The 25,567-nt window shown below is 42.9% G+C and overlaps 9 protein-coding genes and 1 non-coding gene across 10 annotated transcripts in view; 7 read left to right on the top strand and 3 right to left on the bottom strand.

Moving 5' to 3' along the window:
* The window catches only part of SS1G_02402 (predicted protein), a gene marked incomplete at both ends in the record, with an annotated part of 3,402 nt that extends 1,348 nt beyond the window's left edge, over positions 1 to 2,054 (bottom strand). Inside the window, 3 exons of the mRNA XM_001596136.1 lie at positions 99 to 596; positions 642 to 1,512; positions 1,566 to 2,054. Of these exons, the coding sequence (XP_001596186.1) occupies positions 99 to 596; positions 642 to 1,512; positions 1,566 to 2,054 (1,858 nt within the window). The remainder of the gene's footprint in view (positions 1 to 98; positions 597 to 641; positions 1,513 to 1,565) is intronic.
* A 1,030-nt stretch (positions 2,055 to 3,084) lies between these two features.
* Positions 3,085 to 3,873, top strand: SS1G_02401 (hypothetical protein; the record flags this gene model as incomplete). Its single annotated transcript, XM_001596135.1, has 1 exon — positions 3,085 to 3,873. The coding sequence occupies one exon, from the start codon at positions 3,085 to 3,087 to the stop codon at positions 3,871 to 3,873; it is 789 nt and encodes a 262-aa protein (XP_001596185.1).
* A 342-nt stretch (positions 3,874 to 4,215) lies between these two features.
* SS1G_02400 (hypothetical protein) lies at positions 4,216 to 5,647 on the top strand (the record flags this gene model as incomplete). The annotated part of the gene is made up of 5 exons (XM_001596134.1): positions 4,216 to 4,409; positions 4,552 to 4,715; positions 4,881 to 5,077; positions 5,136 to 5,289; positions 5,400 to 5,647. The coding sequence occupies 5 exons, from the start codon at positions 4,216 to 4,218 to the stop codon at positions 5,645 to 5,647; spliced, it is 957 nt and encodes a 318-aa protein (XP_001596184.1).
* Positions 5,648 to 6,037: 390 nt separating this feature from the next.
* Positions 6,038 to 7,929, bottom strand: SS1G_02399 (hypothetical protein; the record flags this gene model as incomplete). The annotated part of the gene is made up of 4 exons (XM_001596133.1): positions 6,038 to 6,147; positions 6,249 to 7,117; positions 7,230 to 7,665; positions 7,716 to 7,929. 4 exons carry the CDS (start codon positions 7,927 to 7,929, stop codon positions 6,038 to 6,040), a joined length of 1,629 nt encoding a protein of 542 aa, XP_001596183.1.
* A 2,836-nt stretch (positions 7,930 to 10,765) lies between these two features.
* SS1G_02398 (conserved hypothetical protein) lies at positions 10,766 to 12,640 on the top strand (the record flags this gene model as incomplete). The annotated part of the gene is made up of 4 exons (XM_001596132.1): positions 10,766 to 10,775; positions 10,920 to 10,968; positions 11,021 to 12,137; positions 12,188 to 12,640. The coding sequence occupies 4 exons, from the start codon at positions 10,766 to 10,768 to the stop codon at positions 12,638 to 12,640; spliced, it is 1,629 nt and encodes a 542-aa protein (XP_001596182.1).
* Positions 12,641 to 14,368: 1,728 nt separating this feature from the next.
* Positions 14,369 to 16,507, top strand: SS1G_02397 (predicted protein; the record flags this gene model as incomplete). The annotated part of the gene is made up of 1 exon (XM_001596131.1): positions 14,369 to 16,507. The coding sequence occupies one exon, from the start codon at positions 14,369 to 14,371 to the stop codon at positions 16,505 to 16,507; it is 2,139 nt and encodes a 712-aa protein (XP_001596181.1).
* Positions 16,508 to 17,859: 1,352 nt separating this feature from the next.
* SS1G_14551 lies at positions 17,860 to 17,945 on the top strand. The gene has a single exon. It is a non-coding gene; the product is annotated as a tRNA-Asp (tRNA).
* A 1,892-nt stretch (positions 17,946 to 19,837) lies between these two features.
* On the bottom strand, positions 19,838 to 20,101 carry SS1G_02396 (predicted protein; the record flags this gene model as incomplete). The annotated part of the gene is made up of 1 exon (XM_001596130.1): positions 19,838 to 20,101. The coding sequence occupies one exon, from the start codon at positions 20,099 to 20,101 to the stop codon at positions 19,838 to 19,840; it is 264 nt and encodes an 87-aa protein (XP_001596180.1).
* A 1,794-nt stretch (positions 20,102 to 21,895) lies between these two features.
* SS1G_02395 (hypothetical protein) lies at positions 21,896 to 24,038 on the top strand (the record flags this gene model as incomplete). The annotated part of the gene is made up of 4 exons (XM_001596129.1): positions 21,896 to 21,954; positions 22,011 to 22,154; positions 22,219 to 22,945; positions 23,043 to 24,038. The coding sequence occupies 4 exons, from the start codon at positions 21,896 to 21,898 to the stop codon at positions 24,036 to 24,038; spliced, it is 1,926 nt and encodes a 641-aa protein (XP_001596179.1).
* An 898-nt stretch (positions 24,039 to 24,936) lies between these two features.
* Positions 24,937 to 25,433, top strand: SS1G_02394 (hypothetical protein; the record flags this gene model as incomplete). Its single annotated transcript, XM_001596128.1, has 2 exons — positions 24,937 to 25,295; positions 25,343 to 25,433. 2 exons carry the CDS (start codon positions 24,937 to 24,939, stop codon positions 25,431 to 25,433), a joined length of 450 nt encoding a protein of 149 aa, XP_001596178.1.
* Between the last annotated feature and the right edge of the window lie 134 nt (positions 25,434 to 25,567).

Below are 25,567 nucleotides of genomic sequence, written 5' to 3'. Positions count from 1 at the left end.
CAGCAGTTTTATGTTTGAGACTTGAGTTTTCCGCAATCTCTATGGTACGACTGGAAAGCAGCTTCAGATTGCCTTTTGGGAAAGCAGCAAAACCTTACTGTACTTTGCCTCAGCAATTTTTCCCGAAGCCTTCACAAAATTTTCTGTCTGCACCAGCGTGGTCTCGTTAGTATTGCCGACAATTATAGGATCATACACGTGAAACGATGCAAGAATCCAATTATCTCCATTCTTGGGCTTTTCCGATTCTTTCAAATCCGAGGTATCCCCCACAAATGTTATTCCCACTAGATATAGTGCGAATTCATACCGATATTTAGTGACCACGGAATCTGCTTTCAAGGTTAAGGCTGCTTGGAAGATTTCTTGCAAATGTGCTCGTCTGTCTTTACAAAATTCCGTATGCTCTCCCCAAGTATGGAATAGTCCATCTCCTACACTGTCTAATGTTGCTGCGAACAAGGGAGCTACTGCATTGGAAAATCTGTCCGCAAGATCCATGGCTCTTCTGTGTATTGACTTTTCCTTAAACCGTTTTCCTTCGACGATGGTGCGATGAGCTGCCATGTCCAAGCGATAAAGCTTGTCTTTCCCATCTACTGTATTAGTTCTCACATAATCATCAATGAGGGAAGACTCACCTAAGCTAGAGATAATGTGTCTATAACTCGAGAGAATATGGGGATTCGAAGATGCTAGGTTGGGAAACCTCGACATAAATACCCAGTCTCTGAGTGCAGCCAATACAAGAACTCTAATGCAGGTGTGTGCGTCGAACTTCTTCAAGATGGTCTGGACGTCATTTCTACCAATAGTCGTTTCAATATCGCTACTAAATGCCGAAAGTGTCAGGTTACGCAAGTCCCCTGATATTGCAAATACTCTGGGAAAAAGAAGACCGGTAGTACTGCAATGGTAAGAAATTGAAGAGAGTCCGAACTGTATTTGATCCATCGCATCATCCGCGGTATCGTGCCCTAGATGTAGGCTTCCTGATGAATTCATATCGGCAAAAGTTGCAAACTTGTGCATTTCTCTGTTTTCTTTGGCCAACCGACATATTTCCTCCAAATCCTCAAATTGCCGGGTTTCCCGTGAGACATTCGCATCTTCTTCTTGAGTCTTCCGTCCTTCATCTTGGCGAGCCTTTCGTGCTTCATCCAGGTGTTTTAATTCTGCCCTCAGATCTCTGATTGTCATTTGGGCTTCGGCTTCCCTCATACTGAGCTTTTCGGCCTCTGCTTGCCACAGCTCTTGCATTTGAGCTATTTCCCGGTTATACTTGTTCTCCAAAGCCCTCAAGTGTTTCAACCAGATATTTTCATTCGTATTTTGGTTACCTAGGTCGGTCGAGAACGCGTCAGGCTTGGTTCGGATGGTCTCCTTGCCATTGGACCTAGCAGCACCATCTTTAGTCTTAGTTGAAGTGGTCGCCGGTTTTCCGACAGATGATCGAGATTTCTCCACTCGATTCGCGGCGATTTCTTCAATGGCTTTCGTAGATGATTCAGCCTACGGAGCAGACTAAGTAACATTCTATGTTCACGACATGGAGATATACATACCGTGCTCGAGCGAGCTTTTTTGGAAGGGGGAGGACTCTGGTCTGCTTTTTCCACTTGCTTGCCTCGCTTTACTCCCCTCTTACCCTCTTCTTCTAGAGGATGCGCTTTCGATTGACCTGTGGCCGTTTTCTGCGTTTGTATGTCTTTCATCACTTTTGTAATGAGCAGGCTTGTCGCATTGCTGGTGTGTTGGTCGACTAATATTCTAATGCCTTCATGCATTCCTCCTGGAAGCTTGGTCATATATGCGGAACCTTTACTTAGCACACCAACGAGCTTCATCGCCTGGTCTGAATCATCACTCTGATCATTGTATCTCTTCCATAGCACCCTTAGATGTTCTTTTACTGCATCACGGCTCGGGACGCCATGGAACAAAACCATAAAATTGAGTATGCCCTCACTGGGTTCCACTTTCTCTTGCTTGCAGAAGTCAATCCAAGCAAGCAGTGCAATATCATCCTTCATTTGCCAGCGAAAAGTAGCCATATTTGAAATCAAGATATAAGAACCCAACAGTTGTTTGTGATTTTGTAAATACGGACCGAGGAATATGTAAAGATAAACCGGATATTTGGCCAGATCCCAGCCACCAAGCGCAGGAAGCGCATATTTTCATTGCCGGCATCTTTTGTTTGCTATCCTCCGGAACTTCTGCACATCTGATAGATTTAATGATAGAATCCTGAAAATTTTCGTCACACCTGAGAGAGGTGCCGTCCCTCCTGCAGCAACCCATTTTACGTCAGCGGCTTATCATCCTTCAGCCCAGAGCCGTTTGTCTAATACCGGTACTACAGTTTTCTTTTCGAGCCGCAAAACTCGAAGTCTAAAATTAGTTTTCTGCTGAAGAATAGGATGCTCTCGAGTTTTGGAAAAATTCTAATCCGTTATTTAAGCCACAATTTGCCCAGACAATCGGCAACAGAAAACTGCCGTTAGGAATGATCTTGTAATTTGCTTCTCTATCAATTCAATTCTCGACCGCTACCACATTGTGTTTCCATCATACCATTATACTTGCTTTTTCTGTTATTCATCTTGTGATCTTCTTTGCTTTTCTTCGTCGCAAGAGAGTTAGTTATCCGTTATCTGGAGAGATGCCCAATCAAGGATTTGTTGCAAATTATAACGCAAGCTGCCGCTGTCAGGCAAGGAGAAGCGGGGTTGATCACATGGATTATTACTTCTTTTTTTTTTGAAATCAGAATGAGGCCAAGGGTCATTGGATAATCAAGCAGACGGCGAGCTTCCGGATTATGCGCTTGGTGAGAGCGTTCCTGTATTCATGAATCACATATGAGGCACATCTCTCCCCATCCAGTTTTGGAAGAAGTCTTTAGCACCACCATAAACTCGAATGGTTATCATTATCCACTGAATCGATAGAGCTTGAAAGCTTCAAAAATTAAACATCGCAACTAGAGGAGGGCCTTATGGGTCGAAGAATCGCAATGCCACTAGACAAGTGCTGCTAGCTCATCATCCAAGCACCTCACAAAACCATGGTAAGAGAACTATGCTTTCTTCGGCCCCAAGCACTGGTTCATCTGCGCAGCGGAGTTCAAACTTGCGGGTCAACGCTATAACACCAGCAGATAAAGTTGTTGTTGGCCTGAACTATGGCACAACATTCACATCGGTTTCCTATAGTATTGTTCCAATCGAAAATAGCAATCTGAAAGGCTTCGCCAATAATATCATGAGTGTGGTTAACTGGCCAAGCGATGGAGAGTACGGCGAAAGAAAGCAAGTTCCAACAGAAAGTTGGTATTCATCAGAGCTGATTAAGCGGCAGGGAGATGATGAAAATGAGATATTCGATGAGAATCTTTTCGATTCATTCAAAGGGCAGCATCCCTTGACACTCAGCGGGGTAGGTGGAGATAAAGACAATGATCCCGAAGACTCAGAAATGGAAGATGAGCTTTCCGTGGACTTTCTCTGGGGATATGAGGTGCCATACCATGTGTACAAGGCAAACTCAACCCGAAGCCAGAGACGCCTTATTAAAAGAGCTAAACTGATGTTAGTTAGAACCGAGTACACTAATAAAGATCGAAAGGGACTTCGAGGCAAATTCACTGGCCTACTCAAAGAGGGTATCATACGCAGACACGGGAAACGATCCAAGGCCGAGCCTGATATGTGGGATGCTGTTGACCCGGTTTCAGATTTTCTTGTGAAGGTCTTGCAACACACTAAAGAACAACTGAAACTTCTTCATGGATTCACGGACCGAACTCCTGTGGATTTCGTGATGACTGTACCGACTGTCTGGTCTCCAGAGGCCTCTCGTGTACTTTAAACGTCGGTAAAAGCAGCTATTCAAGCCAATAATTTTGGATATCCTTGGCCTACAACGGCAGATAATATCTTCCTGATCTCTGAGCCGGAAGCAGCTGCCACATTCCTCTTGGAGAATTCAGAGGATATCTCTGTACGTTTATTCTATTACTGCCTTTGTGTCTTTAGCTAACAATCGCGTGGCTTGGCGAGACGTTCATTATTGCTGACTACGGTGGTGGTACCGTCGATGTTGTAACGTATGGTGTTAGTAATCGCTATCCTTTACGCTTGAAGGGAGAAAAGATTCAACCCATCGGTAAATTCAAACGGTTCCCTAAACGAATTCCTTATATTGATAAATATGCTAGGGGACAATTGCGGATCTAGTTATCTCAACGATGGCTACAAAGATATGTTGCTCAATCGACTCCAGGACGAGGATTATCTCCTCAAAAATGGCGAAACGCTCGAAGCAATTGTCAATCGATTGATTCCAGACTTCGAGAACGAATACAAGAGACGAGTCAATGTCATGAAACTACCTGGCCACAGGGTGTATATAGCTGGCTTACGCGGTGATGAACGGATGAATAGAATTGGCCCAGCAGAGAAGCGTTTCAAGACAAATAATCTACTCATGAATAAGTATGGGCTTTCTTCTTCGGTCTATAGGCATCCTTGGCTGATATGAACTTAGGAGTGACTATGAAGATATATCCGGACCCCTCCTCACGCGTATCTCGGCATTGTTGGAAAATCAAATTGAACAAGCCGTGGCAAAAGACCTTGTGGTAAAGGTATGCGTCAAAATTATCAGATGCATGAAACTTACTGAGTGTTCAAAGAAAGTGTTTCTCGTGGGTGGCTTTGGTGGCTCCCCTTCTCTGAGAAGTTACCTCAAGCAATAGCTTCAAGAGAAATCAGAGGAACTTGATTCTAACATAGAATTGGTAGTGGATAAGCATAAATGGTGAGATATGTCTCTTCTGATCTATCTTATAAGCTAACAACTTCGAAGCATCACAGCCGTGGCATCCGGCGCCGTTCTTCGTGCTTTAGATAAGAAAAATGGACCAGAGAGAATTTCACAGTCAAGTTATGGCTTTCTCCGTCGTGAGCCATGGCAGCCTAAAGTCTATCCTGGACACGAGAGAGCGAAAGCCAAGGAAAGCGAATTGGATGGCGAGAAATATGTAGCCACGATTGATTATTTCATGATTAAGGTAAAGGATCATCTATTAGTTGAGCATGACCTTTTAATCCACTCCTAACACCCAATAGGGTAAACCTGTTCGTCCAGATCATCAATTCCCATCATTCCCCACCTATCACACCTTTGCAATCGACGCAGAAAGATTCCTGTGCGAAGAACTTCTTTACGTTTCCGACACCGCGACAGAATCTCACTGCAGCCGGAGAAATATTAAAAATGCCGGTGAGTTACCATATATCCATCCATACATATACATATCTTCCCGTTTTAATCACATCATCTCCATTCCATCCATACAATACCATACTAACAGCTCTTTGAAAAATCACCAGACGCACAAATCACCGGCCGCATCATCGTAGACATGACATTTCTCCGCGATAAAAATATTATCAAGCCTGTGTTTCCGGAAGAAGTTAGTAGTGGGATGAAACATTATAGAGTGGATTATGAATTGGTGGCGATTGTTGAGGGGAGGGCTCTCAGATATGAAGCGAGGTCTCTGGCAGGGGAGGGTGGGAAGGTTTGGGGGAATGGTCGGTTTAGTATTGCGGCTGCTTTTAGGGAGGGGACTGCTTAGGTTTGGTTGGGTGGGTTTTGGATTCGTGAATTGGGATTTGTGGTTTGGAGTGATTTTTGGTTGGGTATGTGGCTTTGAGGAAGGATATTATTTCTTTTCTCACTAACCTGCGAAATACGAAATCGAAGTTAAGGACTGGGCAAGAAAAGGATAACTTACTCACACATGTCAAATTTCAAATGCATGGTAATCGGCAAATTAATAAATCATCCCCACCCCATTCAACAGGGTGGCAGGAAGTGTTTTCTTATTCCAATATGTACAATCAAGATACGGTTCAACTATATTACAATGAATTTATCCCCTCTCAAAAATCCATTCACACCTTTCCACCTTTGTCCCTTTCCTCCCCCTTCGGCTTCATCCCCATCCATCTAGCCAAAAGGCCATTTAAACTTCACACTCATCATCCTCACTTCCTGTCTGTGTCTCAACAGGCGCAACAGAGCTAACAACCGCAGACGAAGAAACATCTTGCTCTCCACTATCAGCCCCACCATCTACGAATAACCGTCAGTTTATGCAGGAAGACACTGGGAGTAATACTCATTCTGCTTGATACATGTACCGGCAGAACAAGATTTTCCACCTGCGCACTCACCATATAGAGGAACGGAAGCAGCTGAGGGAGTGCTGCTGGTTGTGGCTGGTTTGACGGATGTAGAATGAGCTGGAGTGGTGCTGGAAGCTTTGGTTACGAGGGTTGTTTTGGGGGTTGCGGATGAGGAGGAGGAGGCTTTGGTGCTAATGCTGGTGCTGGTGCTGGATGTGGGGGCCGGGATGGAGGAGGATTGAGCGGGTGTAGTGAAAGGTTTGTGGGCGACAGCAGCTACGGAAGCGGCGGCGCCTCCGTGGGCCATGAGTGCGGTGACGGGGGTTCTGCCTGGGAAGAAAGAGGTTGGGATTGTGGGGATGGGGATGCTTGCGGTGACGGCGAAAGGAGTGGCTAGATCTTGGGCCATGGTTGCGGCTTGGTACCCGGTGGGGATGGCGCCGAGAGATTTGGTTGTGGTGTATGCGGATGGGGAACCGGTGTCGGGCTTGAGACATCCGCCGGAACCGTAGGCATTTTGGCAGATGTAATTTTCAGCGCTGGTGGTTTCGCTGCCGATGGCAAAATCGGTGATGGTGATGTTTGTGCATGGAGCGGTGGCGGAACAGAGGAGATTGATTGGTCCACGTGCGAGGCCGCTGGTTGCAGTTCCCTTCCAGTTGTTGAAGGAGAGATTTTCGTAGATAACTCCTTTACCGGCGGCCACGCTTGCTTGGGGCCAGGCAGCGTTAATGTCCAAACTATAGGCGTTGGAGCGACCGATAAAGTTGTTGAATTGACAGTCAGAGACGGTTCCACTACCACCGTTTGACTTGATCATAAGCATTTGGTTGGATCCATAAGTGTAGATGTTGTTATAGACAATGTGAGAGATGGCGGTATCTGCTCCGAGAGAGCCCATACCACAACCTCCTGAGCTGTTACAGTAGATGTCTTCGATGAGAAGATGGTCGGAAGGGTTCTGTGGTATGATTAGATAAATTTATTACAACTTTGTCGAGGACAAAACTTGCCTTCACAGTAACACACTCATCCTTGTTAGTAACCTCAACATCGTGAATCCAAATATTAGTTCCCCAAACATCAATACCATCGAGACCTCCCTCATTACCACCACGAATGATCATGTTGTAAACCTCTCCATTCGTGCAGGTGTCAATCACGAAATGGAATTGAGGGGCATCGACTAAAGCAATGTCGTGAACGGACCAGTTGGTAGCGTCGTAAACTCGGAGGAGGCGTGCACCATAAGTCGAGGATTTGTGAAATTCATAACCATAACCTTGAATAGCACCTGCAGAAGTGCTGCTGTACATCTCGAAATCGGTAGTGTGTTTGATCATGATCATATTCCCAGCATCGGTACCAACACGATAAATAATACCATCAAGTTTAAGTGCCCATGCCGAACCTCCACTCAGAGTAACCCAGGTACTCATACCATAATCTCCGGGGGGGACATAGACTATAGAAATATAAGGTCTTGATCAATGACAGCAGCTTTGGGATATATACCTGTTCCACCAGTCTTGCAGGCCGCAAAAGCAGAGGTAAGCGCCGGGCCAATATCTGCAGTTTTGCTTGCCTTTCCACCATAGTTTAAAACATTACACACTTTTTTAGCCTTAGATTCTCTCGAGGTCAATGGGCCGACTGCACCACTTAATTGTGCCGATACTAAAGCTGGGAGTGCAATTGCCGCAAGGGCTGTCAATGTGCTGAGTTGCATTTTGTAGAAACTATAACTTGAAAAGGACGATTGAAGAATGAATGTACAATGGTCAAGACCAAAAACGATGACGAAGCTCAAAAAAGAGTGAAAGGCAGACAAGTCTGCGTTGGAAGTAGAAGAAGAGAAGTCAAAGATGGAAATTCTTAAGGAACGGTTGGAAAGATCTGGAAGTATATTTGTCTATATGTACTTCTACATGTACTTGGTAGTTGATAACCATGTACAGTACTGGCTCGAGGATATGCCCATGTAAGAATCCCACCAAATCAATCAAATCAATCAAAACTTAGAGAGTGGGGAATTATGGGCCGGCGCACCTGGGGCCAGGGGAATCAGCGTGATGCGGATCATGTTGAAGAAGTGAAAATGACTCCGCGGTAGCCAGTTAAAGTAATCTTTAAATTAAAACGCAGTACGAAAGTGGTTGTCTAGATGAGCTCGTTTAGATGGAAAGTCCAAAAGAACCATCATAACTTCTTACAGATGATATAAGAGGAGAAAATGTGGTCCCAATCTCGAGTTAATCTCGAGTATATCTGAAACTCTGATCCACCCAAAGTGGTTAAATATCACGACTTTACCCGTTGTGTCGTAGTTTGCGAATCTGCGACGCGATTAGCTTTTGGAATACCATGTATCCCCTGAATGCAGGTACAGTTCTAAGTATCTCGTTTGTTAGACGTTGCTGCTTTTGGAGAAATCTTCTCCATTTGTTTGACATCAATTAGAGAGAAGCTCTCATAACTAAGGGTTAACTTTTACGGAGTACAGTCTGCTTCCCAACAGAAAGGAGGTTCCCCATTCGGTGACCATGTTTCATGTATACCCATGTATATACTTTCAACATCTTCGAGTTATAGCCAGACTCGGTTGCACCCTGGTACATCGATTAGTTATCCGACTTCGCATGAACCATGGAGCGTTTTCGGTGAAATTATCAGACGGAACTTTTGTTTCTTCCAAAGACTGTAGATTCTGATACACCTCTAATAAATGTTCCCAGGTGATAATCATTGAGTTTTGGGATTTGTGGTCCTAGATACCCATGTGACTTCTCGGTAGATGTGTAAAGTTAACTTGTTTCACCAAATTCCCATCTAAAGTATCTATTATATATTAATAGATTCACACAGAGTCGACGAGGTTTTGATATTTTGATAAAGATGTTCATGAGGTCTTCCCGGGGGACTTTTCGATTTGGAAAGATTTTTCTCTTTTATTTGGGGAGACAACGAAAGAACCAATAAAGGGAGTTTTTTGTTTCCAAGATTAAAAGCGGTCGACCAAAGTTGTCAAGAGATAGATATTGCTGATCTACGGGGCTCCCAGAAAACTCCATACCAAGATCTTGCTCCAAGAAATTAATTAGAGTAAGCACTGGCGAAAATATGTATGGTGAAAATATATACTGTGAATGTGCATTGAAGCCAATATTTCTGATCCAGCCGAGTACGAATCACGAGTATAATGAAAAGTGAGATGAAGGATAATGTCAAGTCATTTCTGCATGGTTAGTAAATATGTTCAAAGTTGTGAAAAAGCTTGTGTGCTGTGATAGTGATGTGATACTAGATGATTACGTATATATATGAGCTTTGAGCCCAGCTGTTACGAGGTTTGCCGTCTAGATCACGTGGAAGTGCTCTAGGCTCTCGAGGTGGTTTATAACTAGGCGTCAAGCAGGGACTTAAAGTAATGACAATGATGATATGCAATTCGTAACTAATAGTAGGATATACTAAATGATTGATCTTGAGCACGAAGCTCTATACAAAGGAAATCCATCTTGATTATATGGACCTTCATGCCTATGGCTAGTCAGGATCGCTGTGCGGTCCTGGACAGCCAGCGTTCCTCAGCGGTCCATAACGTGACTTAATCACGTTACCTTGGTTTAGTCATGTAACGCGGCGTAGAAGATAGCCGTCGTAACATCCTTAGATCATCTAAATCGTATAATAATCCCAAGTAATTGTATTATATATAAATATAATTAATTGTCACGAACCACGTCTAATAATATCCTAGGATGAGAATCGTCCCAGGATTAGTGTCCTGAGGCCAATAGGAGATCACGTGACGTGATAGCTCTGCTAGCTGGCTAGCAGAGCTAGCATTCAGAGAAACGTTTAATATATAGTTAGAGTAGTTTCATAGTTTAGGAGCTTCGTGCTCAACTTAGTTATCAATTAGTTTACCTACATTCTACTTGATCTAGTAACGACTTCACTTCCAAGTGAATACCAATGATAAAGCCTTAACCCATAACTACCAACCAGACGAAACCTCAGGCAGCCGCTGCCTTCAGTACAGTATCATTACACAAATGTTCGAACTTTTTCCTATACAGTAGTCAATAGCAACTTTTTGATACTGTTGAGAAGATATTTAAAAATTTTCGATATCTCGGACCCCCCCTGCCACTTTTCCCAATATTCCTCAAATATATTAGCCTCACTCAAATGTACCCAAATATATATTAGACCCAATATTTTTATTACACTCAGTATTTCTAATATTTCAGAAAATCAATCCGAACGCACCCTAAGGATGAGATTTTTGAATATCTGCGAGGCTGAGGCTGAGGCTGAGGCTACGTGTGGCTGGTGCGGGCTCTTTGCTAAGCGTGGCGGGGCAACATGTAACCAACCTGAGGCTGTCTAAATAATTTTTGGCAGACGAAGGGCTTTCAATAAACGCGACTTGCTGAGTTGAACGCGCTGATCAGGGAAGAAGTTTGTCCAATATTCGGAATTTTGTTTTGCTTGTTTCGATACCTCCCCAGTTTGTTTGAGTGGCCATTTGATCTAGAAAATCTCGTACATCTTTGACCATGGCGATGAGTAAGTTTTTCCCTGCTCCTGCTGATTATATGTCTTTTAGAGCTTCTGCTAACCACCCCACTATGTAGATATTGACATGTCGCAGGGTACGTTGTGTTTGTATACTCGGTCAAACCTTTCTAGAAGCTTACAATGGATTAACAGCGTCTGTGGTAAAGGATGAGCAAGGCAGACCTTTCATCGTTGTCAGAGAGTAAGGGTTTATGTTCTTTTTGTTTAAAGTCAAAGTACTGAAGATGTTACAGTCAAGGGAAGAAGAAGAGACAACATGGAAATGAGGCAGTCAAATCACATATCCTAGCAGCAAGAACAGTAGCCAATATTGTCAAGACCTCCCTTGGCCCACGAGGCCTGGATAAGATCCTCATTTCCCCAGATGGCGATATCACAGTTACCAACGACGGTGCTACCATTTTGGGACAGATGGAGATTCAGAACCACGTTGCAAAGCTTCTAGTCGAACTTTCCAAATCTCAGGATGACGAAATCGGTGACGGTACAACTGGTGTGGTAGTTTTGGCTGGTGCCTTATTAGAACAAGCCGCCGAACTTATCGACAAGGGAATTCATCCTATTCGGATAGCCGACGGATACGACCAAGCTTGTGATATTGCTGTTGCGGAGCTGGACAGAATTGCCGATACTATCGAATTCACAAAGACACAGAAAGAGAATTTAGTCAAGGTTGCAAGGACAAGTTTGGGAAGCAAAATCGTCTCCAAGGCTCATGACCAATTCGCAAACATTGCTGTTGATGCTATCCTATCTGTTGCTGATTTAGAGCGCAAGGATGTTGACTTTGACTTGATTAAGGTTGATGGTAAGGTTGGTGGATCCCTTGAGGATTCTTTACTGGTTCAAGGTGTTATTGTCGACAAGGACTTTTCACATCCTCAGATGCCTGATGAGGTTCGAGATGCCAAGATCGCTATTCTCACATGTGCATTTGAACCACCCAAGCCAAAAACCAAGCATAAGCTCGATATCACCTCGGTTGAAGAGTTTAAAAAACTACAAACATACGAAAAGGACAAGTTCACCGAGATGGTTCAACAAATTAAGGATACTGGTGCCAATCTTGTTATATGCCAGTGGGGATTCGACGATGAAGCAAACCATCTTTTATTACAAAGCCAATTACCAGCCGTGAGATGGGTCGGAGGACCAGAAATAGAATTAATCGCCATTGCAACAAACGGTAGAATCGTACCAAGATTTGAGGATTTATCAGCTGAGAAACTTGGAAAAGCTGGATTAGTCAGAGAAATGAGTTTCGGTACTACCAGAGAGAAGATGCTGGTCATTGAGGAATGTGCAAACACTCGTGCCGTCACAGTGTTTGTTAGAGGAAGCAACAAGATGGTATGTCATATCGAATTAGAATACCTACGTCGTCGCTAACAGTAGAACAGATTATTGATGAGGCCAAACGCTCTCTTCACGATGCATTATGTGTTGTTCGTAACCTTGTTAGGGATAATAGAGTTGTCTATGGTGGTGGTGCGGCCGAAATCGCATGCTCCTTAGCCGTCGAAGATGCCGCTGTTAAGTCACCTGGTCTCGAACAATACGCTATGCGTGCGTTTGCCGATGCCCTTGACGCAATTCCAATGGCTTTAGCAGAGAACTCGGGTCTTTCATCGATTGAAACTCTGGCCTCCGTTAAGAGTCGACAAGCTACCGAGAAGAACACAAGATTGGGTGTTGACTGTATGCAAACCGGTAGTAATGATATGAGAGATGCTTTCGTTATCGACCCATTGATCGGTAAGAAGCAACAGTTGATGTTGGCAACGCAACTTTGTCGCATGGTATTGAAGATCAATAATGTCATCATTGCTGGAAACGACGAGAATGAATTTTAGAAGGGGAAAATGTACCATAGTAAAAATAAGCTAAGGGTTCATGATCAAATAAATTCATTTAAGCGCTTCATGTTAATTTACCCAGTGACTCTCCCAAGGATGAGGCTATTGTCATGGTTGGATAGCTCTAATGTGCAAACACTTTTCATTCCGAATTAGGAACAATTAGTCAGTGTGGTAAGGCGGACATCACTTCGAATCCGCCGGTGTAGAAGCATCAAGAATCAACGGGTGACTGACAAATTCTTTCCTAGTCCTAATTTTCTATTGGCTAGAAGTCATAACTTTCCCATCCGGGAATCAAAAGCACATTTATTAGGTACGGTATGAGTCACGAGCTAGCTAGGTAGGTAGCTAAAGTAATATCTGAACCATCGAAAACATAGGTAGAATTAATCAGGAATTTTCGAAATTTCACTAGTTAGTGAGTAACTTCCTAACTTTGTACTATCGAATAAGTACCAGTGGTGGATGTGGAGGTTCATAGTCTTTTTGGTATGTTTGCTTGCTTGCTTTTGTGAATATTGTTGGGTGACGGACACTGTCGATATCTGCTTAGGTAGTACCTCATTAGGTAGGTATCTCTTTTTCTTCACTCACTTGCTACTTCTACCTTCACAAGCTTGGATATATACCTAGTAAATACTGATGGTATTGATGAATTTTATGGTGTCGTCTCTTCTGGGGCTTATTGTCTTACTTTATTAGGTATTTATATGGGTACTTTGCGCTTTACATACTTTACTATTCATATACTTTATTATACTTTATTATTCTCACACTTCACTATTCATATACCTCACTATTACCACACTTTACTATTACCGCTCAATTACCTAGTACTATGTACTTCCTTAAGACCGAAACAAGGACTTAGCTACCCACCTAGTTACTAGTACCCACCTAGTAGGTATTGACATGATTCACACTTTGAGCCTCATCCGATACTCTAAATTCACTTACAACTTATATCAAATACTTACTACCATCAACTCACTAACTACTAATAGAAATTCATTTTTTCACTAGGACAGTCAGTAAGAATCTCCAAACCTTTTCACTTCAACATCGTCAAGGATTTGTCTGAGAAAACATTCAATCCATCTTATTCCTCATCAACTTATTATTCTCAATCGAGGTCAATTCAAAGATTCCTCCTCTTTAACTGGGAAAGCCACAGCAGTGAATACATAAAACCATTACATCCAAGAACGACAGAAACGCCACAAAGAACTCTCGAGTCCGACATTTTAACTTCTGCAAGCTGCGAAGAAGATCGCCGTTTAAGCGCAACTTCTTACTATTTTTCTATATCCTTTTGGCCCACGCTACTTGACACTAGCAATAGACTTGGTTCTGACAAACATACACTTGGAAAAGCGCAACTTCCTTCTTCACTTAAATACCTACTTCCACTTCCTGCATATTCCAGCACATTCCAAATCCTGCATAACAATCACAACATCGAAATCAATCGAAGCACCTGATACAACACACTTTGATAAACCTCTCATTCGTTACAAATTACTTGAGGATACTATCAATTCACGCTTCATTCTTCAATTCTATTTCAAGTACTTGGACGCCCTACAATCGTTATTCTTAACTTTTAATCTTGAATTCTTCCCATTTTCTGCAACGCAGATAATTTGAAATCTGGCCTATTACGTATCCGAATACAGTCATAAACCTTTTACTTTACGATAACATCATCTCTCCCCTATCAAGATGACTTTCACTAGCTTTTACGAGCAACCTCTTCGACAAATTTTCGCTGAAGTGGCTGAGATTAAGCGCACAGCACGCAGCAGGATCATTTCTCGCGATCCTGTTACCTCAGCTGCACCAAAAAAAGCTTTTTCCAATGCTCCAACCAAGGTTTCTCAACATCAAACCAACTCAACTGTTCACAAAGTAGTTAATTCTTCACTAGCTGGCTCCGGTCAGGTGCAGCGCCAGATTAAGACTGCTCCCTCTACTCCTGTCTGCGTTTCAACAGTTGCTACCGTTTCAGCTGCTCCTTTAGTAGTCGAGCCTCAAAAAGCTATCGTCGATCAAGGACTTGAGCGGATCAAGGCCGCTCACTTTTCCCCTCTCCCAAGGAGATCAATCAGAACAGACTTGGCTGTTCCTGTAGTTGGATCTCGAAGATCTAGCGTCGATCCTGGACTTGAACGAATTAAGGCCGCTCACTCTGCTTCTTCTCCGGTTGCATCAGTCAAGGCAACTCAAGCTATTCTTGAAACTGAACCACAAGCAGCTGCATCAAACAATGTCGCCCCGATTGAATCAATCAAATTTGCAAAAGATAGCAACATTAAAACAGGCGTAGATAACGGACTTGATCGGATCAAAGCCGCTTGCCCTTCTCCTGATGTCCCAGTTACACCAACTGTACCTATTAAAGTTTCCAAATTTTTCCTGACTCGCAATGGATGCAAATACGAGGATAATTGTCCGTCATCTCACAATTATGATGCTCCCACTCGGCGTAAAGAGCAATGGGCAGCTAATGATGCGAAGAAGCTCCAGCAAGTTCGCTCTAAGCAACAGCTTGCATATACCCAGAAGGCTCTTGCTCTCAAGAGCAACAATTCCAAGGTTTCGAGTGCTGTTACTGCCTCTTCAAAGTCTTCCTCAAAAGAGACGATAAAAAAGAGATCAGCTTGCAAAGACTATTGGTCTCCTCGTGGTTGTCATCGGAAGCGTTGCCCGTTTCCACACGAAAATCTCACTTCGCAGGAGCCTGAAAAGCTCATTGACGACGCCGTTCCTGGTGAAGTTCAAATTCTCAAGTGTCCCAACGCCATACTACGCAAGCGCAACGCCAATAAGGCCAGTAAGGCCTCCAAGGCTTCTGTGGTCCAGTTTACTGAGTCTGAGCCAGAGACGGCACTTCCATGTTCCGAACCTATTCTGTGGGCAAACAATCCTCATTTGAGTGATGGAAAGTACTGCGACAGTGCTATCTGGAAAATTTTCGGTAAACCCTGTCCAACAAAGGAGGAAGCTATCGAATGGTTTCAAGAGATGCATTCAAGTGGTAACCTTGAGCATTTCCCCTTTGGTGATATCATCATATGGGCAAATGCAATGTGCATTTTAAACACGGACGAGTTCCTGACCCATATAGGGTACATGCCAGGCATTTTCGAAAATTTTGGACCCAGAGAACAACTCTATATCGAAAGACTCAGGACCAAGTATGATGCAGAGAAAGCTAAACCAAAATATGACACTTTCCACTGTTTTGACAAACTTCCTAATGAGTTATGTATGAAGATCTGGGGCTTCGCAGTCCGGGCAGGGAGAACTCTTACTGTCAGTTTTAATAAGAAGCAAATCTATACTTCTAAAGGCCCTGGCTTATTCATACGTCATTTGAGATCCGGAGGCTCGCCATTGTGGTGCGTCAACAAACAATCACAAAAAGCATCAATGATGGATAGACACTGTGGATATTATTTTGGTTGCGATTATTTCTCTCCGGGATTTGATACCTTGTTTCTCAACGATTCCGCTGAATCGCTTAATGCTTTCACCAGTCAGATTGCCCTCTGGAGAGGGAATGTTGTCCAAAGATTGTCCTTTCCTCATTACCAACTTTGCAACGCCACCTGCCTGCGTAGGTTTGCTGCCGATCTCGTTAAAGCTTTCCCGGGTCTAATTCGCATTGAGTTTTGGCTCTCGGATGGGGAATACCATTCCAAGTACCTCAAGAAATCGGCCAGCGTTATCGAAAAAGCCAATGCAGCAATTGTTCAAGCCTATGGAGCTCGTGTTGGTGTTAAACCACCACGTGTGCGTTTTATCACGATACCGGAAAAACGTGCATTGGAGATTGGAATCGGTGGTGGATTGTGGTAGATGGTGACTGTCTTTTTTTTTTGGGCGTGGTTGGGTTTATTCTTTGGGTGTGTTCTTTAGATTCTGGATGTGCTCTATAGTGCTTTCAGTCCTGATTTTTCCCTACTCGGCGTAGTTTTTGGTATGTCTTGAAGGATTTGAAATGATTTTGATGGATTTCGATGGAAAATTGATTTGGACATATAGGAGTTTGGTTGGGGGGTGGGGTAGGAGGCGGTTTTGAACTTTAACTTTAAGAAATTGTATATGTTTAAAGTAGGAATATTAATTACTTGTGATTAAGAAGATGAAGGAGTAGTGATGTGTTACGACGGGCTACACAACTACCAAGACACGTGATCACAAATGATCAGTAGTGATCATTAAGGATCACTAAGGATCATGGTATAGGTGATCACTGGTGATCATTAAGGATCACTAAGGATCACGATATAGGTGATCACTGGTGATCATGAAGGATCACCAGTAATCATAGAAGCATGAAGGACTATATAATCAAGATGGATTTCCTTTGTATAGAGCTTCGTGCTCAAGATCAATCATTTAGTATATCCTACTATTAGTTACGAATTGCATATCATCATTGTCATTACTTTAAGTCCCTGCTTGACGCCTAGTTATAAACCACCTCGAGAGCCTAGAGCACTTCCACGTGGTCTAGACGGCAACCCTCGTAACAATGAAATGGTTTTATTATAATTATATTATATTATAAATCTATCTCAGGCTGCTAGTATTGTATATTTTAAATCCTTGTGTACATGATATATTAAGTGCATTGTAAAATTAAAGATTCACTATACGCTCTTGTGTTATTCTGAATTATTTTTTCTTAATTTTTTTTTTGGTGTTGAGAAAAAGAGAGATGAGATGAGAGGAGAGGAGATTATAGGGGTTTTGATATTAGATGTAGTAGTTGTTATATAGAGGGAATTTTTGACTTCTGTGGTGTGGGATATAGGAATTGAAGTTAGATATTGTGATTTGGGGATATTGAATGGTGGAATCGAATTGAATCGATGTGTTGGGTTGGGTTGGGTTGGATCTTTGTAAATTAGGAAGAATGCTCGTAGTGAGAGATTAATTGTATTTATTTTATATATTCAGAAGGTATGAGTATAACATCTCAAGTCATCGCCTAGTATATTTTCATGCATCTTTCCTTTCCTTTCTAGAATATAAGTACTCGGGTAGTTTTAACTTTATATGCATCTCCTGGTAAATTTAGGGTCCAAATTCCATCTACCATCCTAAATACTCGCCTGTAGTATAAATCTAGTCTCCACATCTCGTGCCAGTTTAGTATATAGGTTTTAAAACAATAACTTACTCCATCAAATCAACAAATAACGTCTTTGATGGTCTAGTGGTCATGATTTCCGCTTGTCATTCAACTTGTTGAACGCGGGAGACCGGGGTTCGATTCCCCGTCAGAGAGTCCGATTGAAGACGCTTCCATCCTCACAGCACAAATCTATTTTTATTGATTTTTGGGGTGGAATTTTTTTCGCCAGGCGGAAGTTTTGAGGCGGGGTGGGGTAATGGAAATTTTTTCTCTTTACTTTTGAGGTGGGGCTCTTTGGTGAATTGAGAGGGGCAACACTTTGGGAATGAGAATGGTAATAGCCTAATAGATATGACGTTGAGATTGGGATGTGAATTGGGCTGAAGAATTGGTATGGTTGTTGAAGGGGAGGGAAGGTGTAGCGAGTTTTGTGATCTGAGGTTAACCCACATACCGCGAACTATTAAAGCTTTCGGAAACTCTCCATTGCTTTTAAGTTTTCTGCAATATACTACTCGAGTACTTACTACTTCCTCATGAGGAAATGCAACATACAGAAAACCATAAACTCAAAGTCTAAAAATATGCTTATATCTATCACGAGAAGAAATTCATGAATCATATGCATCATTAGTATGACTTCATACAGGTGCGAACAAAATTCTTGGCTGTGGTTGAATCGTTGCCAGAATCTTGGCTTGCAGAATGTGGCTTTTGCAAGGGGGAAAGCACATGTCAAGGGTAGACAGAACGAGGTTGGAGGAAATTCTTTTTCATGTCTCATGTGAAATTTTAAAGATTTGTAGGGAGGTGGTATAAAATTAGTCGCAAGGCGGCAAGAGTCTTACATGTGAAGCTCTCGATGAGTCGATTGTTCTCATCATGTGAAATAGAGGATAAGGAATTGATTGAGGAGGGGTGATAAGACTATGTTGTGTGCATCACACTATAGATTTTGAATCTGGATCTGGGAGCTATCAGGTTCCAGATTGTCAAAATGATATATTGTGTGTGATATAATGTGATGGGATTTTATCACGGCTCGAATTTATCCAGTTCGAGCGTGCGAATGTACAGGTGTGATGGGGTAATATAGTGTTCTGTATAGACCACGCCAGGGTCGACTAACTCTGGTTGTATTGCCATGTTTTAGGAAGATTAATGCGGAAGATTTGTGGTGATCGTCGATATTTGTGAGTACTGACGAACTGGGCAGGCAATGAATGCGTCGAGACTTGAAGGATGTAGTTTCTGTTGCCCCTAGTTAATGTATGAATGCTTGCTTCATCTTTTGTGTACGGAGTAGATATCACTGATCAGTCAATTATTAGGATATCGTAGCCCACATTAATACACGTCGATAAGATATAAATAGTGCTTCTCAAACATCAAGTATATCTGTACCGGTAGCGGTGTGCGTACTGTACTCCGTATGTACTTCCTGTCTGTCGTCAACACCATGCAGTGAGCTCTCGGATCCCCTCATTCAATAATAAATGTGCATCGGGAAAACTCGAAATCTTAGTTATCATCAATGCCAGGTACGGACGGATCTATGAATCCACAGCCCAGTAAGCGAAGTTCGAACGGAAGAAGACGCACCAATCATCATTCGAGAATTTTAATCTCGGAGGCCTTTCGTATGACTTGTTTTTCTTTAAGGCCCGATACAGAAAAAGTAGCTCAATAAAAAAAGCGGTTATCCATGAGCCTCATCATCCTTTTCTTACGCAATCACTCTGCAGTGTCTGCACAGTGCAGACAAGTTGGTTTCGAGTTCGCAAAGCTCACAAGCTAACAAGCTAACAAGCTTTCAAGAAGATGGAATAAGGTGGAACTAGATCAGATAGTGACCCATGCAGAAACTTACTAAGTCACCTTATCGCAGGATTTTCAAAAGGAGGTCGAGATCAAGGTTCCATGTCAAGATTTTGTGGGTTTGAGGTATTTTTTAGCTTTTGGTTGGATTTTTGAATTGATCCATCCACGGTTGAACTTTTAAATGACAGGATCCATAGGGTACCTAGTATGTATGTATGGATCGATCATACTCGACTGTTAATTCGGCCATCTACCTTTATATACACTGCACGCCGCACGGGAGATAATACGGCGGCAGCACCAAAATAGGTAATGCGTAAATTATCCTCAAGGACAGTGGCACTGTGACTGTGGTAGATCTTTGCATCCAATACTGCGGATCTTACACGGTACGAGAACATTGTGAAGATTGTAAAGATGAATGGATGAGCGGCGTATTCTCGGCGGCGGAGCTTCTTGTGATATTGATGTGATGGAGGCCATGCCATATAGAGGTCGGTTGTTTAACTTTTTTAGACGAAGCATCGAAACGTGTGAGAAGGATTTGACGCAGGCGCTTCAGTCCGTGTCCACTATCAAGTAAAAGTCGACAAGAACGTTAAGACTAAAAGTTTGTTGCTTAGGGTTGGGCCGGAACGATATCGTAGCGTCAAGTTTAAGATAAAGAACGGCTGATGCAATGTGCAAGACTCGTTATTCGATAAGGAGAATATCAATGACACCAGCACTCATTCATCGGGTTGCAGTCTGACTGTCTGACTGTCTGAGTCTGACAGACTATTTTCATTCCGTTCGGTTGATAACCATGATTTGTGTTTTTCATGTGAAAGTCATTCGATATTATGGATCGTCGCTCGTGAGATTTGATCATGCCATATATAGAGACTTATAGCCTATAGGTCTCGGTTCCTTCATCAGATGTTCATGACAATTGACCTCGCTCAATTTTACCCCTTTCCACGCGTAGGACTAGACCGAGGCCGTACATCAAGTTACATTGAAGTTACATTGATCACAGTGACTGTTATGAAGACGAGGTTGATCTGACCTGATTTTCATGAGTTTACTCAGTGCATGCTGCGGCTTGCTAAACGAGTAGCTTTCCAAGGTTTAAATATACCTAGACACTCTTCACATCCACCCTCCTGCATCTTTTAATATACCGGTAGATATCCGAGGATCGGAAAAATTCAATCATTCAGCCTTGAGAAACCTAGGTAGTGAGTGCAGTGTACACTATCACTTGACAATGGAATATTCCCACCAGTCGACCATGAGATAACTGGATGAGACTGTTGCAGTAGCATGGCGAAGTACATATACTTTAATATTAGATTCGCTCATCCATATCATATATGTCTGTCGAACTGTTACATGTCTACGAGGTACCTACCACCTACCTATCTACTTAATGAGACCTTGGTCCGGGTATCCATTGTATTGATCTCACCTAATAATATCAATTCATAAATCATTTTAAAAAGAAAGAGGCTCGTATCTATATATGTCTAGCGATATTTGATTGGCTAGCACCCAAGCTTTACGGAGACAACCGTATCGGTACTTTGATACACCAACGAAAAGGAAAAGGGAAAAAAAGAAAAAACGTTCTCGAACAATCAGCAAAAAGTTTCTCCTGCGCTGACCCCACTAAAACACATCCACTCTTATACCAGATACCCAAATACCAAGTAACAACAGCCCTTCCGATTTGTGACGTGCGGAAGCGCCACTTTGATCTACCCAGATTAAGTGTGGATTTCGTGAATCAGATTCGCACCTGAGCCACCGGATTATTGACTGCTTATTGGACCAGAGGAGTAGCATTTGTGATTGGATTGAAAGAAGTACGCAAAAGAGCGAAAGGAGAGAGATTGCGACAAATATACTAGGCTGAGGCCGGATAAGCTGATCACCAGTGGATGTGCTAGGGAAGGCTAGAGAAAAGATAGCCAAAGAACTGGTCATAGTTTGAGATTTCTTTTTCTCGTTGTTTTATACTTGTATGGTTTTTTTCAACCTGTACATGTATATACTTGTGCAGTGTTGCTGCAGAAAAGAAGGAGCAATTTCCAACTACCGCTACTATTTTCACACATTTCTCTGGCAGTCGCTTCGGAGAGACGTTCATTTTATTTCTCAATATCTTGAACTCTCACTACTTTACAACGTCACAACGACATATGAGTTTGGCTGAGGGGACTCTCACACCGGCCTCAGATAATTTTTGGACCATTTCCTCTTATACACCACACAACGAATAAACGAGTTAATACGACATTATGCCTAACTTCTTCGGAGGGGTCACTGGAAGGGGTGTTTCGACTCTTTTTGAAATACGGTATGCTAAGAATTATGTGCAATATTACCCTTCCATCACACACTAATATCTTTCAGTCTTGACGAGGAAATTATTGTGCTTCGAGGAGGCGAAAATGAAGCTTCAAGTCAATTGCTCAAGGGATCGGTAGTCTTGTGTCTGCCAGCTGCTTTGAAAGTTGAGGATGTACATCTTCGTATGACGGGCCAACTGAAAGTTGGGTGAGTTTTCCTAGTGCGATTCCCCTCATCTGCGAGTACTGAAAAACTAATTTTAAATTTCCAGTTGGAACGATCAGCGCGTTACTCCTACCGGTATTTCGAATAATCGAGTCGACAAAACTATAGAAATTTTCACTCATAGATGGGCTCCTTTTGTGGGTGGAGGAGGGCCAGGTTCTTCCTCAAAGGGATTGCTTCTACCAGCAGGAAACTATGAATGGCCATTCGAGCTCGTCATACCAGGATCTATGTCGGAAAGTGTGGAGGGATTGAATGACAGTCACATCATTTACAAACTGAAAGCAACGGTCGCTAGAGGAAAATTGGCATACGATTTACATGCTTGGAAGCCGGTGCGAATCGTCCGAACCTTAGATCCATCAGCATTAGAATTGGCCCATGCCATGACGGTCGAGAACATCTGGCCCAACAAAATCGAATACCAGCTAGTCATTCCACAAAAGGCTATCGTCTTTGGTACCGCCATCACCATCGAGATGAGATTCACCTCCTTACTAAAGGGTTTGAAAATTGGCAAGATAAAGTGTCATTTGATCGAAGTACAAGAATTCTTGCTTCCAGGAACTTCTACGACGTCGGATAGATATTGGAAGCATTCGAGAGATGTGGATGCCTGGACTTTTGAGTTAAACGAAGAAGAGCATTACCAAGATATGCTTGACGAAAGTGGACAAGATGGTTACAAGATGACAGAATTGATGCCATTGCCAAAGAGGTTGAGCAGATGCGTACAAGATGTTGACGTTCACGGTATTAAAATCCGCCACAAGGTAAAATTCAACATTGCGCTACACAATCCAGATGGGCATGTTTCAGAGGTATTTTGATTTCTTACCTTACCTGACGCAAAAATACTAATCGTAATAGCTCCGCGCAACATTACCAGTCACAATTTTCATTTCCCCCAACATGCCATTGACTGCCGAGGGTGCTCTTGTGGATCAGACACCAACAAATAATGCTCAGTCAGCCGCAGTATCAGCACACGCGCCTCCTCTTTATGGAGAGCACGTATTAGATCAACTTTATGCCGATATGGACCAATCTGGAATAATGACTCCTATGCCGCAATCTGGAATGAATACCCCATTTTATGCCCAGTCTCGAGCAGGTTCATCGGAAAATCTTGCCTCTATGGATGCTCCTCATCCAGCGGGTGCAGTCCCTCCTGCAGCATTGTCATCTAGGCTTCAAAGTTTAAACACAAATTTAAGCGCTAGTCGCAGAAATAGCAGCTTCCTAAGACGATATGGAGGATCTGGTTCTGGAGGAAACACTCCTCACCCTAACGATGACCATCAGGGAAGTTATTTTGATTCACATCACGGCCATTCTGCCTCTGCAACTGCTAGAAGTAATCCCCTTAGCAGACGAGGAAGTTTTAACGATGATCATCATGCGGATGCCACTCATACTACCATGAGCAGTGGATACCATACCCCAGAACATTTGGATTACAACGAAATGGGGGATTTGACCAAAGTTCCCTCATATACCACAGCCCTCAAAACACCAGTGAGAGGAATGAGCTATACCGATGCGCTACCCAATTACGAATCTGCCGTCTCGGCACCTCCAAGCCCTACATTACTTGCGAGCACTAGCCCAAACACACCCCATGAGCACTCACTGGACGCTGGGCATCCTCATTCGTTTTCACATTCAAATTCACATTCACATTCACACTCCAATTCACATACACATGCAGATACGCATAGACATCACGGACCCGGGTTTTTGAGGAGAAACCCATTCTCTCATATGGGGTTCACACCGTTACATCCACCAGCACCAGTACATTTAGGAGAAGGGGATGAAAGGAGAAGATTGCATTTGTTGCAGCACAGAGATAGGGTACATTGAGAGATGGAGGATTGGAGAATTTAATGGAATAGGCGGCGGGAATAAAAAGCGAGATTCCAATATGAATTTGGCGCAGCGAGGTCTGGATACAGATTTGGTGAATTGGGAATTTTGGGAGGGCGTTAAGATTGATACCTTCTGATGATACACAGATATAGAAAGCGATGGATATTAAATGGACGGAAAATTGGGGAATGGGGATGTGTTTAGTATTAATATACTCACCACTCCGGTGGCTTACGAACGATTTGTTCGTGTTGAAAATAAATATAAGATTTTTCACACTTTGAGACTTATTATCTTATGGCTCAATTGCTTGTGAAGAAATGAGAATGATGAATTAACCTCCCATCATGAGGCTAATTGTAAGAGACGACCATTTGTACGGAGTGTGTGTACCGGAGTCATTCCGCTCATATAATTGTGAGATCTTATTTATCCAGATATCATCACCTGCAACGATAGTTTTTTCTTTTAACGAAGCGCACTAGCTAGGTATATATAATTATACCAAAATGATAAAACCAAATAATATGCTCTTTCCTCTTAACAGTAAAATGTAATCTTGTACTCGAGTAGTCGTAGTCACTCTTTCGGAAACCCCAATATTCAAAGCTCACCTCACCTAATGGCGTAAGCCGAGGCCAAGAGCATCGTCCAAGCTTGAGCTTACCTACACCATAGCTTCCAGTCATTGACTGCTCATTGTAACAATCAATCACTTTATAACAAACTTGCTTTGCTAAGAGTCTTCATTTCAAAACGATAGATTTACTATTTGCGCTTCTACCAGATTTCTTAATTCATTCCTTGCAATTCGTGTTGTTCCAAAACTCACCAATGCCCTCAACACTAGCATAGCCATCTACACAAATCCAGGCGCATCACTCACCAAACCATGGCGCCCACAACCCATACTCCTCTTCTTCGATCCTCCTCACCATCATCCTCCCTCCGATCCCCATCCGAATCCTCCTCTGTCTTCCGCTCCCAAAAGACTCGAAAACAAAATATCATCCGCTACACCTCCTACGCATCCGCCATCCTCTCATGCCTCTGCGCAGGTTCCATCACCGCTTATTCGCTCTATGGTCATTTATTCCAATCGCGTTTGCATTATACCCAGTTACAGGTTAATATTGTTATTATTGCTGCCGAATTGGCTATGTATCTACCAGTCCCCGTCTTTGGGTATCTGTGTGATCGTGTTGGTCCGGCGCCGTTGTCTCTAGGGGCGGGTATTATGTTTGGGGCTGGGTATGCATTGGCTGCTCTTACTTATAAGAGTGGGGGGAAGGATATAGAGGGGTATGTGACAGAGAGGGGGTGGCCGATCATTTGGATGGTGCTGGCGTTTATGATTATTGGGATGGCGACGACGTGTATGTATATTAGTGCGGTGACGGCTTGCGCTAAGAATTTCGGGAAATCGAAATATAGGGGTTTGGCGCTTGCTTGTCCCATTGCGGCTTTTGGGTTGAGTGGGATGTGGCAGAGTCAGGTAGGAGAGAGGATATTGTATGAAAGGG

This window comes from Sclerotinia sclerotiorum, genomic scaffold (assembly GCF_000146945.2).
Source record: "Sclerotinia sclerotiorum 1980 UF-70 scaffold_3 genomic scaffold, whole genome shotgun sequence".
Lineage (NCBI taxonomy): Eukaryota > Fungi > Ascomycota > Leotiomycetes > Helotiales > Sclerotiniaceae > Sclerotinia > Sclerotinia sclerotiorum.
This window is presented reverse-complemented; position numbering and strand designations above follow the sequence as displayed.